Source organism: Jaculus jaculus, unplaced genomic scaffold (assembly GCF_020740685.1).
Source record: "Jaculus jaculus isolate mJacJac1 unplaced genomic scaffold, mJacJac1.mat.Y.cur uX1, whole genome shotgun sequence".
Lineage (NCBI taxonomy): Eukaryota > Metazoa > Chordata > Mammalia > Rodentia > Dipodidae > Jaculus > Jaculus jaculus.
The window spans coordinates 827,847-842,537 of NW_025423518.1; the positions used below are offsets into that span (position 1 = coordinate 827,847).

General features: G+C 52.6%; 1 protein-coding gene across 10 annotated transcripts in view; it reads right to left on the reverse strand.

Annotated features, from left to right (window-relative positions):
* Nucleotides 1-14,691, reverse strand: part of Pnpla4 (patatin like phospholipase domain containing 4) — a 69,881-nt gene that overhangs the window by 52,336 nt on the left and 2,854 nt on the right. For 7 of the 10 annotated variants that reach the window (XM_045141455.1, XM_045141456.1, XM_045141450.1 and 4 more), the window contains exons 2-4: nt 12,322-12,506; nt 3,420-3,514; nt 3,177-3,312 (exon numbers count right to left, since the gene is read on the reverse strand). In XM_045141455.1, coding sequence (XP_044997390.1) covers nt 3,177-3,312; nt 3,420-3,514; nt 12,322-12,501 — 411 coding nt within the window. In that variant the 5' untranslated portion in view covers nt 12,502-12,506. Of the gene's footprint in view, nt 1-3,176; nt 3,313-3,419; nt 3,515-12,321; nt 12,507-13,006; nt 13,068-13,261; nt 13,353-13,667; nt 13,679-14,691 lie in introns of those variants that run through there. The other 3 variants (XM_045141454.1, XM_045141452.1, XM_045141451.1) reach the window with 3 other exon arrangements.

Consider the following 14,691-nt stretch of genomic DNA (forward strand, 5'->3'; position numbering starts at 1 on the left):
GCTATCTAAGCAGGAGGCCCCGAGTTCGACCCTCAGCAACCAGAGGGAGCGCTGGGCACGGCCACCCCTGCGTGCCACCCCTGCGTGCCACCCCCGTCCTAGGGATGGTGAAGACAGGCGAAGCAGTGGACCTTGCTGGCTGCAAAGCGGCGGCTCCGGACCCAGGGACGGAGTGAACGTGAGACCGACGAAGCCATCCGGCCTTCAGCTCTGCCTCTCCAGCCGTGCGCATGGGCACGCGCGTCCGCAAGTGCACACTGAGACACGTGCGTGCTCCCTGCCACACACACACACACACACGCACACATATGCACACACACAGGCAATGCATCTGTCCCCTCCCTCAGAGAGGACTTGCTCTCCTCCCCCGAGAGGAAACTTTCGCCCTTCACCCCTCCCCTGCTGCCGTTTGCAAGCATGCGTTCTTTGCATTAACGGCAGCTCGCCTCGATCCAGAGCAGGGAGAAATGAGCGAATAAATAAGTGGAAATCCGTGGGCCAGATGTGATAAGGAAAACACACCCTTTCAGACTGACAAATACCCACCTTGTTGCCCATAGCGGGCACACAGCTATTTAGAGGTCATCAATCAACTGAACGGCTCCCAGAGACAAGGAATTCTCAGCTGACCAGCTTTCAGGTGAATGTGGGTGGAAAAGCAGGAGCACAGAAGGGCAGAAACGACAGGCACGATCTTCCACTGAACACTTGAGACCGGGGTGCCACAAACGGTCTCCCCTCACGTGCAGGGGGCACATGCACATGTGCCATAAAACCTTGCCATACATTTCTAAGTCTCTGTGAGTGACGAAAAAAAAAAAAAAAAAAAAAAGACTGCAGCCATGCCTGGTGTACCTGATTTACAAAAAGGCTACTGGGATAAGAAAATGCACGTACAAAAAGTTCGATCCATGGCTACAAGGATGGCTTAGCCGTAAAGGGCTGCGATGCCTAAAGGCCTGCAAAGCCTAGGGACCCGGGTTCGACTCCCCCGAACACACGCGGGCCACGTGCACTTTGGCGTGCAGGCATCTGGACTTTGTTTGCAGTTGCTGGAGGCCCCGGTGCATACATATTGTCCCTCTCTCCTAATAAATAAATAAATAAGATAGTGTTCTTTTAAAATCGTCCTACGTACGGCTGGGGATGCACGTCCATCGGTAGAGCCCTTGTCTGGCATGCTTAAAACTCTGGGTTTAACCCACAGCACTGCGTGAAACCACGTGCGGTGGTGTGTGCGTGAGATCCCAACCCCCGGGAGGTGAACACGGGAGGATCAGAGGTTCACGGGCATCCTTTGCTACACGCTTAATTCCAGGTCGGCCCAGGGCTGGAGAGATGGCTTAGCGGTTACGGCGTTTGCCTGCACAGCCAAAGGATCCCGGTTTGATTCCCCAGGTCCCATGTAAGCCAGATGCACAAAGTGGGGGGGGGGGCGCATGCACCTGGAGTTTGTTTGCAGTGGCTGGAGGTCCTGGCGTACCCACTCTCTCTCTCATAAATAAGTAAAAAATATATATTAAAGCCGGGCGTGGTGGCGCATGCCTTTAATCCCAGCACTCGGGAGGCAGAGGTAGGAGGATCGCCGTGAGTTCGAGGCCACCCTGAGACTCCACAGTGAATTCCAGGTCAGCCTGGGCTAGAGTGAGACTCTACCTTGAAAAAAAAAAAAAAAAAATATATATATATATATATATATATATTAAAAAAGGGGGCTGGAGAGATGGCTTGGCAATTAAGCGCTTGCCTGTGAAGCCTAAGGACCCCGGTTCGAGGCTCGGTTCCCCAGGACCCACGTTAGCCAGATGCACAAGGGGGTGCACGCGTCTGGAGTTCGTTTGCAGAGGCTGGAGGCCCTGGTGCGCCCATTCTCTGTCTGTCTGTCTGTCTGTCTATCTATCTATCTATCTATCTGCCTCTTTCTCTCTTTGTCTGTCACTCTCAAATGAATACATTTTTTTTTAAAAAGGAACTGGGCGTGGTGGTGCACACCTTCAATCCCAGCCCTTGGGAGGCCGAGGTAGGAGGATCACCATGAGTTCGAGGCCACCCTGAGACTACATGGTGAATTCCAGGTCAGCCTGGGCTAGAGCGAGACCCTACCTTGAAGAAAAAAAGAAGGAAAGGTCAGCCTAGAGCACACGAGACCGTATCTCAAAAGAAACAAGGGGAAGGAGACAGACAGACGCGGAGGACACTCAGCTCCCACCACACCAGAGAGGCAGAGACGCCCAGGCTCCCGGGAGCTCCTCCCCGAAGCCGACCTGAAAGGAACCCAACGTGGCCCCGGGAAATTCACGGGAGAGGGGGGGGCGGAAGGATGGTCGGGGCCACACGAGGGGTCGTGATGCCCAGAGACGTGGCCTCTCCCGCATAGCTGATGGCCACCGCCACCGTGCATGGCCTGCATTCCCCAGTGAGGGGGAGGGCAGGGCGGAGGCTGACGGTGGTACCCACAGGGCTGCTGTCTATGCACCGTGTACATAACTAATAATAATAAAGGATGGTGTGTTTATTGCTGCTCAATTTATAATAGCCGGGAAATGGAACCAGCCTAGATGTCCCTCAACAGATGACTGGATAATGAAGATGTGGCACATTTACACAATGGAGTTCTACTCAGCGGTAAAGAAAAATGAAGTTATGAAATTTGCAGAAAAATGGATGGACCTGGAAAGGATTATACTAAGTGAGGTAACCCAGGCCCAGAAAGCCAAGCGCCCCATGTTCTCTCTCATATGTGGATCCTAGCTACAGATGACTGGGCTTCTGCGTGAGAATGAAAATACTTAGCAGCAGAGGCCAGTAAGTTAAAAAGGAGACATAAAGGGAAGAGAAAGGAAGGGAGGAGGATACTTAATAGGTTGATATTGTATATATGTAAGTACAATGATTGAGATGGGGAGGTAATATGATGGAGAATGGAATTTCAAAGGGGAAAGTGTGGGGGGGAGGGGAGGAGAAAAGCGGTCAGCGAGGCAGTGGCCCTGGCTTCTGGAGGGCACCGTGGAGAGGAAGGCGGTGGCATCCACTGCACAGACCCTTGATTTACTGACCACGCGGCCTGCTATGGGTGGGTGGGGGGAGCTCAGGGCTGCAGGGATGCCCTGCCTTGGCACGAACTGTTTCAGTCCGCCCGGGTTGGCTTTGACAGGCGGCAGACGTGGCTTTGTTACCTGAATGAGGTCTTCCCTGGAGGAGAAACGTGAGATCAGGTGGTTCTGGCGGGTGTGGGCGTTGGTGATGGACACGTGCAGCCGGCGCTGGGCCAGCTGGTGGGCATTGGCAGGGAGGACCGCCTCCATCCCGCTCCTGCAGCGGGGAGAGCGGCGGCCCGGCGCGGTGAATTATTGAAGGCCTTCTGAATATTTCAGGAGGCCGCGTCAACACGCTGTCTCCCTGCCCGACATGCACGTTACCTCAGCCGGGCCATGAAGTCATAACCGGGCGTCACGGCCCCCAGAGACTGCTGCCTGATTTCTTCGGCAAACTTGCAGGCAAACTGGTGACATTCCTGGAAAAGAAAATGCACGCGGATGTGAGGGCGAGCAGCCCAACGGCTGTGCAGCGCACAGGCCGGGAACGGCAGCCGCTCAGGAGGACGGCAACTTCGCTCGGAGGCTCACGGAAGGGGAGGCAACGTTTTATTAGGTTAAAAAGGAAAAGGAAAAGAACGAAGTCTGGCATCTCACGGCTGCACCTCAGAATCCCAGAGTGCAGCCCCAAACTGTTCAGAGTGTCAGCTTTTTTTTTTAATTATTCGGGCTGGAGAGATGGCTTAGCGGTTAAGCGCTCGCCTGTGACGCCTGAGGACCCCGGTTCGAGGCTCGGCTCCCCAGGTCCCACGTTAGCCAGATGCAGAAGGGGGCGCACGCGTCTGGAGTTCCTTTGCCTTGGCTGGTGGTCCTGGTGCACCCATTCTCTCTCTCTCTCTCTCTCTCTCTCTGCCTCTTTCTCTGTCTGTCTGTCACTCTCAAATAAATAAATAAATAAATGATTAAAAAATTTAAAAAAATATTCATTCATTAGAGAGAGGGAGAATGGGCGCACCAGGGCCTCCAGCCACTGCAGAGGAACTCCAGACGCCTGCGCCCCCTTGTGCATCTGGCTAACGTGGGACCTGGGGAACCGAGCCTCGAACCGGGGTCCTCAGGCTTCACGGGTGAGTGCTTAACCGCTAAGCCATCTCCCCAGCCTGGGTGTCAGCTTTGATTGGAAATAACCACATGGTGTTTATAGAAAAACAAGACAGGATGGCAGTTAAACCATAAATCACCATTTACGTGTCGCAGTTTCAGCCCTAACAGAACTCATGAACGTAACGGGGAGTCCAGTCTCTCTCAGAAGATGAACGAAGCACCTGGGGGCCGTGAGGTAGGCCCGAGACCTGGGGTCTGCAGGCTACCTGTCCCTGCGCAGCTTGCTCAGCAACGCAGGCCTGGGGACGGGCTCTTCGCACCAGCAGAGCCTCCTGTTTCCCTGGCGAGCCCACCTGCTCAAACCCGCGTCTCGTCCCGCTCTTTCAGGAGCTCCGACGAGGAACGTGACTGACCTCTCTTCTTCTCTAAGCCCGGGATAAGGAAACGTCGAGACTCACAACGTCTCGCTCACTTTCTAGTTCAAGGCCTGCATTGGCTACAGAGAGTTTGAGGCCAGTGTGGGCGACTGAGGGCGAGAGCGTGTCCAAAGGAAAAGTCGGCCTGGAGAGATGGCTTAGTGGTTAAGCGCTTGCCTGTGAAGCCTAAGGACCCCGGTTCGAGGCTCGGTTCCCCAGGACCCACGTTAGCCAGATGCACAAGGGGGCGCACGCGTCTGGAGTTCGTTTGCAGAGGCTGGAAGCCCTGGCGCGCCCATTCTCTCTCTCTCTCTCCCTCTATCTGTCTTTCTCTCTCTGTCTGTCGCTCTCAAATAAATAAATTAAAAATTAAAAAAAAAAAAAAAAAGGAAAAGTGGAAAGGCGTCTGCAGATGCACGTCCGTCAGTGGTAGAGCACTTGCCTAACGTAAGGGCCTACGTTTAATTCTCCATACAGCAGAAAAAAATAAAAAAACAAAAACCCAAGTGTGCCGCCACCGTACCCACAAAAGTGCCCCACCTCCTGACCTGGGCAACCATAGATAGTCCACTGTGCCCTCTGAGTGTCTGGAGACCTGAATGCTCTCACTGGTCTCTTCTCTTCTTCCCCTGTCCTCCCGCATCCCCTGCAGCCTCTCCTCTCTCTCCGTCCTCCTTCTCCGAGGCTGCAGAGACCGCTCAGCGGCTGAGGCCTTTGCCTGCAAAGCCAAAGGACCCCGGTTCGATTCCCCCAGGATCCATGCAATAAGCCCCGTACGCACAGGCGGGCGCACACGTCTGGGATTCGTTTGTGGGGGCTGGAGGCCCAGGTGTGCCCATGCCCTGTCTCTCCCTCTGCCTCTCTCTCTCTCTCTCAAATAGACAAATAAATAAATAACTCCTCCGTGCCAGTCCCAACCACCCACCCTCGTGAGTGCCAGGCGAATCCCTCTGAAACGCACACGCACGCTCTTCTTCACGTCACCCAGCCACACGGCAAGCAAGCATCAGGGTCCGGGGGCAGCCACGGCCCTTCTTCCCTGCAACCCGGCCTTGCTCACGTTTTCACCAAGGTATTTTCACAGGACGGTCCACCCACGACTCTCTGTTCTGTGGCAGTGGACACCGTGGGGGGGGGGCAGTGTGTGTGTGTGTGGGGGGGGGGGTGAGGGCACTTGTGTAAGCTTGGGTGCGTGTGCAATGGTGGTGTGTGTTCTTGGATCTAAGTCTCTATTATTGCAACAGGGGAGAGAGAGAAAGGGGGGAGGGCGAGAGAGGAGAAAGAAAGAATAAAAAGAGAGAGGGAGGGAGGGAGGGAGGGAGTGCATGCACCAAGGAAAGAGAAGGCATGGAGAGAGAGAATGGAGGAGGGGGGGATGTATTCCACACCCAGGAGAGAAGCAGGCATCCAGGATGGCAGCCCGGGCAGGGGGGTCAGGTGGTGAGGGGTGAGAAGCTGCTGGGTGACAGCGGGGCCTGGCGGGGTGTGCAGAGGTGAGGCTTGGGGGGAGGGGGCCTGGCGGGGTGTGCAGAGGTGGGGCTTGGGGTGAGGGGGCCTGGCGGGGTGTGCAGAGGTGGGGCTCGGGGGGAGGGGGCCTGGCGGGGTGTGCAGAGGTGGGGCTCGGGGGGAGGGGGCCTGGCGGGGTGTGCAGAGGTGGGTCTTGGGGGGAGGGGGCCTGGCGGGGTGTGCAGAGGTGGGGCCTGGGGGGAGGGGGCCTGGGCTTCCCTCTCCCTCCAGATGCAAAGACAGCGGGAGTTCCGGGGTTAACTTTACCAAGCCAGCTCGGCGGGGGAGAGGTGGGGGGGGAGAGGGGGAGAGAGCTCCTAGACTCTGAGTCATCCTTCATTTTTAACTCCAGAATGAACCACGTAATTATTTCCTTTGAGGGGAGCCGGGGTTTTCGAGTCAATACCGGGTTTTTGAGTCAATACCGCCTTCCCTGCTGTCCTTCCTGCGTTTCGTCTACCTCTTCAGACGGCCTTAGTCCACAGGAGGAAAATCCTCGAAGGCCTGATGCAAATTTTAACTCGGTACGTTCTCTCACGGATTGCAACACACCGCCAGGACGCTCCTCCACCCCCATCCCAATTCAGCGTCCTCAGAAGCATTTTTTTCCCCCCCCGGGGCTAGAGAGATGGCTCAGCGGTTAAGGCACTTGCTTGCAAAGCCTAAGGACCCAACCTCGGTTTCCCAGAACCCACGTAAAGCCGCGTGCACAAAGCGGCGCGTGTGTCTGAGGTGGTTGGAGGCCCTGAAACACCCCGTCTCTCTCTCTCCATCTCTTTCTCTGTTTCCCTCGGCTTGAAAATAAACAAATTTAAAAATTCTCCCTCCCTCCCTCCCTCCCTCTCTGTCCCTCCCTCCCCCCCTCTCTTTCTCGCTGTCTATCTCCCTCTGCTTGAAAATAAACAAATTTAAAAATTCTCTCTCTCTCGCTGTCTGTCTCCCTCTGCTTGAAAATAAACAAATTTAAAAATTCTCTCTCTCTCGCTGTCTATCTCCCTCTGCCTGAAAATAAACAAATTTAATAATTTTCGGAAAGGGAGCCGGGGCAGGCTGGAGAGAGAGATGGCTTAGTGGTTAAGGCGTCTGCCTACAAATCCTAAGGACCCATGTTCAAAGTTCTCCAGATCCCACGTAAGCCAGACGCTGAGGCACACAGGTGAGGCAAGCGCAAGGCTGCACATGGTCTGGAGCTCCAATTTCAGTGGCTGAGGCTCCGGCAGGCCAATTCTCTCTCTCTTAGAGAAAAGGGGGGGGGGGGCTGGGGAGACCGCTTAGTGGTTAAGGTGCTTGTCTCAAAGCCCAGGGGCCCCGGTTCGATTCCTCAGCACCCACGTAAGCCAGATGCACAAAGGCAGTGCCCACGCCTGGAGCTTGTGGGCAGTGGCTGGGGGCCCTGGTGGGCCCATTCTCTCTTTCTCCCTGCCTTTTTCTGCAATAAAACAAATTTTGGGGGGTACACGTTTGTCCGCCCACTGAGAAGTCTGTCTCTCCTGTTTGAAGAAGCTACGTCCACCATAAAGACCCTGCAGAGTGACCTGAGTGACTAAAACCTCCTGAGGGAGGACGGCCACAGTGACTCCGGGCTGGGTGAAGGGACGCTGTCGTAGCCGTTGGCCGAGCTCTGCCTTTGAATTCCTATTCTTGTGGCTGTGACACTTTCCAGCCTACGCACTGCAAACCCCAGCTCCCATCTAAAGATGAGAATGTTCTAACATCTCAAACCCACAGGAAAGGTAAAAAAAAAAAAACAAAAAAAAAACCAAAACCAAAAAAAACCCACCCTACTTTGTGTGTGGCCTACTTACTTAATGTGTCGTGTGGTGACTTTCTTTGCCCTTGTGGTTAAAAGCTCATGTGTGTTGGACGCAGGAGATGTGCCCTGAACAGACCTTTGCCCTGGGAGAACCTCTGTCCTGAGCAACTTCTGCCCTCTCCTCATCCCCGCAGCCCCCCCCCCGCCACACCTCACTGATTCCATCCCCCCCCCCACACCTAACCGATGAACACCCTGCCTGGCGACTGCAGAGACCTGAGAACCGTACCGTGAATTTTTGGAATCACCGCAGACTGCCCTAGGCCAAAGGCCAAGAAGATTCTGTGGCTTTTCCACCACCTGCCTCCTGCAGCCCCCTCCTCACCCAAAACCCTAACCCTAACCCCTCAAAAAGGCCGCTGTGGCTCAATAAAATCGGACTCTTGACGGGTGCACATTTGCTTGAGTCTCTTCCTCTCTCTCGCCCACCTCATTTCAGGTTAGGGTCGCCCTCGCCCCCCACGAATAACGAGGTCCCGCGGGGCGGGACACACGTGGGGAGGACGCGGCCCTCGTTTCTGGGCCGGGGTCCCTCCTGTTCGGCTGTTATTTCCTCGAAGCACAAAGGTCGTGTTGACATCTGATCTTTTTACTCCTTTTAACTCGTCAGCCACTGCAGCTTAGCAACCTTTTTGACTTTAATTTATTTGAGATAGAGGCATATATATATGTATATGTATACAGAGAGAGAGAGAGGGTGGGAGAGAGAGACAGAGAGACAGAGACAGACAGACAGACAATGGGCATGCCACTGCACAAGACACTGGTTTAGTCAAGTTTTTAATTTTAATTTATTTGAGATAGAGATAGAAAGAGAAAGAAATATATATGTATTATATATATATATAATATATATATATATGTACACATACATACATACATATATATATATAAATAGAGAGAGAGAGAGACAGAGGGAGAGAAAGACAGAGAGGGAGGGAGAATAGGCATGCCACAGCATCCAGCCACTGCAAAGGAACTCCAGATGCATGCGCCACCCCCCCCCTTGTGCATCTGGCTTACATGGGTCCTGGGGCATCAAACCGGGGGTCCTCATAGGCAAGTATCTTAACTGCTAAGCCGTCTCTCCAGCCCCAACTTTAAAAAACAAAAATGCTTGGGTGGAGACCAGTTCTATTCCTGAGCATAGTATATGCCCAGCTCCCCAAAGTGGGTAGAAACCAAGACTGAAAGTGGCCGTGCCTCCTGACCACCATCCTCCCCCAGCGAGGGTCGAGGGTGAGAGTTCCCAGCTGCGGTTCTCCTTCCCCCTCCCCTCTCCCCGCTTTCTTTCCCCGCCCTGGTTCTCTGCCTCCCCCCCCCCCCTCTCTCTCTCTCTTGTCTGGACCCGCAGAGCAGCTCAGATGACAGCGGGCCTCCCGTCAGCCCGGGCGTTTCTCTCTTTTGTCCTGCCTCTGTGTCAAGCTCTGGGGTGACTTCACATTTTAATTCCAGACATGGTTCAGCCCGGACCTCTTCTTCTCAGCTCTGGGTATTTCTCAGCATGGGTATTTCCTCTGAATTCCAGGCCTTTTCTCAATGTGACGTCTCTAAACTCTGGGTACCCTCGGGAGAAACTATCTTTACTACCTGTTTCTCATCTGAATTTCCTGGTCTCTGCCTTACTTTTATTTTATTTTTCTTTAATTTTAATTTTTATGTTGTTTTTTTTTTTTCCAGGTAAGGTCTCGCTGTAGCCCAGGCTGACCTGCAATTCACTATGGAGTCTCACTGTGGCCTCAAACTCATGGCGATCCTCCTACCTCTACCTCCTGAGTGCTGAGATTAAAGGCGTGCACCCACCACTTACTTTCTTTCTTTTTTTTTTTTAAATATATTTTATTTACTTATTTATCTGAGAGAGAGAAAGAGCGAGAGTGAGAGAGAATGGGCACTTCAGCCACTGCAAACGAACTCCAGATGTACGCACCCCCTTGTGCATCTGGCTCACGTGGGTCCTGGAGAGTCGAACCCAGATCCTTTGGCTTTGCAGGCAAATGCTTTAACCGCTAAGCCATCTATCCAGCCCCTTACTTTTTTTTTTTTAGAAAGATTTATTTTCATTTATTTATTAGAGAGAGAGAGAGAATGAATGGGCATGCCAGGGCCTCCAGTCACTGCAAATGAACTGCAGACGCATGCGTCACCATGTGCATCTGGCTTACGTGGGTCCTGGAGAATCGAACCTGTGTCCTTAGGCTTCGCAGGCATGCACCTTAACGGCTCAGCCATGTCTCCAGCCCAAGCCTCCAGTTTCTTCATGTGGCTGAGGGCTTCATGTGCCTGGCTTTCTGTGTGTGTGTGTGTGTGTAACTGCTCCCGACTTTTCCTAGGTTTCAATTTCCCTTAAATCAACCTCACGATTTATGGTTTCTCCCTAAATAAACATCAATAATTCATAATTTATCCTTCTCAAGTCCATTTATTTTTTTTTTAAAAATCTATTCTTTGTTACAAATAAGGACCTGAAATAAAAACTGGGGGTCACGGGTTTTGGGAGGCCCCTCGTGGACCCCAACATCCTGCCTCGGACTGAGATTAACTCCATGCTCCCTGCATCCCTCTTGCTGGTCTGCGGTGGGCAGAGTGTCGGTGGGCAGAGCCCCCGGCAGGTGCCTGGCTGAGAAGTGGGGGTGGCCCCTTTCAAATGCATTCTGTTCTTCACTAACTCAGCCCAATTTCCTGAACTGCCTGGCTGCAGCCCTTTGAGTGCCGCAGGGTGCCTAGCAGCTTGCAGTCCTTGCAAATAGCTGCCTAGATGCTTCAAAGCACCCAGGCCTTACATAACAATGTCTAAATTTGCCTGCCACCTAAAATACACCTAGCGTCGGGCTGCGCCTCTCCATCACACGGGCGCCAGCTCTGAACGGGGGCTCATTACTCATGCAGCTGTCAGGGCAGTGCAGATCCTGAACAAGTTACACCGTCAGGAGGAACGGAGCTAACAGGCTGTCCGAGCGGGTTGAAAAGAACGTGACAAAAGCCATCTCACAGCGATGCCACACAGACGGGGGCTGTTTCAAACGCCACAAAAGACACGAGGCAAAATGGCCCGCCATCAAAAGGTTGTCTTGGCTGCAGAAGAATCATTCTGGAGAGGAAGGGAAGAGGACGCCCTTGGCCGATAAAGAATTTGTCGGCCTGTTTTCCCTTTCCGACGTGAGCCCCCCCCCCCGGCCTGTGTACGTGCAGCGGCCCAAAGAAGTGTCCAGTGGCAATAGGCAATCCTGACATGAAAATAGGATGCGACCAAGCCTCACCTGCAGGCCAGTCACGCAGCGTCTCAATCACTGAATTTCAGCTAAACAGCACCTCCCAGTGCCCAGCTGCCTGGGGGGGGGGTTCTCCCCCCTGGCCATTCAAAGCCCAGAGCCGGCCAGCGCTTCAGGGGGTGTGCGTGCCTACTGACACTTTCCCTAAGGCTCTCTCCCGGTCTCTCTGTCATCTCCACAGCTCTGAATCACTGCTCTGTAAATCACCGGTCTACACACACCATAAGTGGACTTGTGTGTGTGTGTGTGTGTGTGTGTGTGCGTGTGTCTGTGTGTCTCTCTCTCTCTGTGTGTGTGTGTGTGTGTGTCTGTGTTGAGGGGAGGGGGAGGATGGGTGGGAACCGGCATCAAACCCAGTTTCTTTTGCTGTCCTCGACCAGCTCAGAAACAGACTTGGGAATGAGATTCTGGGGTTTGAAACATGTTGCAGCCTCCAAACGCGTGCTCGGGCGCGGGCGTGTTCAATCGTCGCTTTAGCACGCCGTCCCAAGACACCAGCCCGCGTGAGGAGTCAGCAAAGACTTTCTCGACTGTCACGGCGAACACTCGGTCACAGTCCAAGGAGCAGAAAACCACGCTTTGGAGGCATAGAGCGCATTAGAGAAAAATACCTAATGAGCCCTGCTTTTATTGCGGCTGGTTAAACTGTGTGGAATTCAGAGCTTCTGACTGTGAGAATTAAAAACAAATTAAGCTCCCATGTTCTTTCGCGTAATCGAAATTGCATGCCCACAGTCTGTTTTATGTCCCAGCCCGATAATCACCATGAACGGAGCTTTAGGGCCCCTTTTAAGTTCAAGGCCTTTTGAAAGCAGGCTCTGGGCTCCGAGCCATTGTCATGGAAAAAAAAAAGGGGGGGGCGGAAAAAGCACCCTTTGTTTGAGAGAAACAGAACTGCAATCTGGAGGCTAAATAAAAACTCTGCAGTGAAATAGGGCATTTTATTTCCTTCTCTCAACTGCCACTCCCAAAACGAAATCTTCTCCTCCAAACCCAGGGCGCGGATCCTCAGTTCGGCCCGAAAACACAATCTTAACCGTGGGGTTAAGCAGGCAGAGCCTTCCCTTGGCAGAGCTGGCTCTCCTTTCGGCGATCCTGCTTTTGATTTTAATAGTTTCGTGTTTTACGCTGTGATTTTTGACGAGGGGCACGGCCCAGTGAAGGCGTTAAGTTACCTCGATCTTTTCCGGGGCTGTCAGCAGAACCGAGGCCACCAGGGACCCTGCGGAGGCTCCGGCGAAGGCCTCCACCTCCTTCAGCAGTCTTCTGCCGTGTCGGTGAAACGCCGAAGCTGCCCCCAAGTGGTAAATGCCCAGAAACCCGCAGGCTGAGAAGGACAAGTTGATAGGCCTCATCCTAGCTGGAAGAAAAAGGGGGAAAAAATCGTTGCCAACTGCCAGTTGATCATATGCATGCCCTCCTCTTACAGCCATCCTGGTCTCGCTAGAACTTCAACATTCACTCTCCTGTTCGAAACACAGCTGCATCGTTTACTCTCATGTAAACCCAGGACTGTTCAAGGAAGGCATTTCCTTTACCCGGGCCCAACAGCGTGTCACTAATTAACACAAATAACACAGAACATTTCACATTTTTGTCAGCACCTAGCTGATGCCATCTAATAATTGCAAAGAAACATAAGCTCCAATTGCTGAGGATCTGTCTTTCCCTTTTTCCTTTTTTAGAGAAAAATGGCGTGCATGAAACATCAAAGGCTCAACACGATCTTGCTTTACGCAGTACACCAGCAAATTTCAAATGCAGCCAATTGCTCCTTTCCCCTCATTCTCATGCAGGTGTTCCTCATCTTTTAAAACCCCTGACAAAATTAACCCGTGTTGGGCTGGAGAGATGGCGTACCGGTTAAGGCGCTTGCCTGAAAAGCCAAAGGACCCAGGTTCTATGCCCCAGGACCCGCGTAAGCCACAGGCACAAGGTGGCACATGCTCCTGGAGTTCGTTTGCAGTGGCGGGAGGCCCTGGCACGCCCAGTCTCTCCCTCTCTCTCTAGCTGCCTCTCTCCGTGTCTCTTTCTCAAATAAATCAATAAATAATTAGCCCATGTTACTGACTAATGATTAGCTTCCTAATAAAATATTAACTATTAACTACGAACCAATTATTATGCTGTTATTATTGAACGATGCAATGAATTCGTTCGCAGGGCCGGGAAGCCCTGGCGTGCCCAGTCTCTCTCTCTTTCTCTCTCTAGCTACCTCTCTCTGGGTCTGTATCTATCTCTCAAATAAATCAATAAATAATTAGCCCATGTTACTAATGATTAGCTTCCTAATAAAATATTAACTATTAACTACGAACCAATTATTATGCTGTTATTATTGAACGATGCAATGAATTCGTTCGCAGGGCCGGGAAGCCCTGGCGTGCCCAGTCTCTCTCTCTTTCTCTCTCTAGCTACCTCTCTCTGGGTCTCTATCTATCTCTCAAATAAATCAATAAATAATTAGCCCATGTTACTAATGATTAGCTTCCTAATAAAATATTAACTATTAATTAACAACCAATTATTATGCTGTTATTGTTGGACAATGCAATGCATTTAATTGCTAACTAGCTGCAATGTACACACATATTTAGAGAGAGAGAGAGAGATATAACTGGGAGAGGCAGCTAAGGGTTTCCTGCAAGGCCATCCCGATCATGTGACACCCGTCTGCAGCCCCCGTAAATAGGGAAGCACTGTGCACTCTTTCAAAGCCTTGCACGGGCATGGCAGGCCTCCATGAGTGCGAGGAGGACCCGGGGCCTCACAGAGCTCCTCAGAGGTCTGGGGTTCCCTCTGGGGACTCACTCAAGGAAAGAGAGCAAGATGTCATGCTTCTCTACATTTCTTTATACCTAGCCCAGAGAAAAACAGAAGTGACTTCCTTATAGGAGGCAAAGGGCAGGTAAACAGGAGGCTCTGCTGGTCTGAACAGCATCCTTAAAAAAACTCCTCAAGGGCAGAGAAGCTGGGTATTGGGAGTCGCCTGGTGGCTGACTTACCCGACAACCCCACCCCAAGCGCCTCCTGTAACTCACAGAGCTGTGCACAAGTCCCTTTCTCTTCCCTGTGGTCTTCCAAGATGCACCAAGTTCCCCACTATGTTTAAAATTACTTTCATGGGGCTGGAGAGTGGTTAAGGAGCTTGAGTGTGAAGCCAAAGGACCCAGGTTCGACTCTCCAGGACCCACTTAAGCCGGATGCACAAGGGGGTGCGTGCTTGTGGAGTTCGACTCTCCAGGACCCACTTAAGCCGGATGCACAAGGGGGTGCGTGCTTCTGGAGTTCGACTCTCCAGGACCCACTTAAGCCGGATGCACAAGGGGGTGCGTGCTTCTGGAGCTCGACTCTCCAGGCCCACTTAAGCCAGATGCACAAGGGGGTGCATGCATCTAGAGTTCGACTCTCCAGGACCCACTTAAGCCGGATGCACAAGGGGGCGCGTGCTTCTGGAGTTCGACTCTCCAGGACCACTTAAGCCGGATGCACAAGGGGGTGCGTGCTTCTGGAGCTCGACTCTCCAGGACCCACTTAAGCCGGAT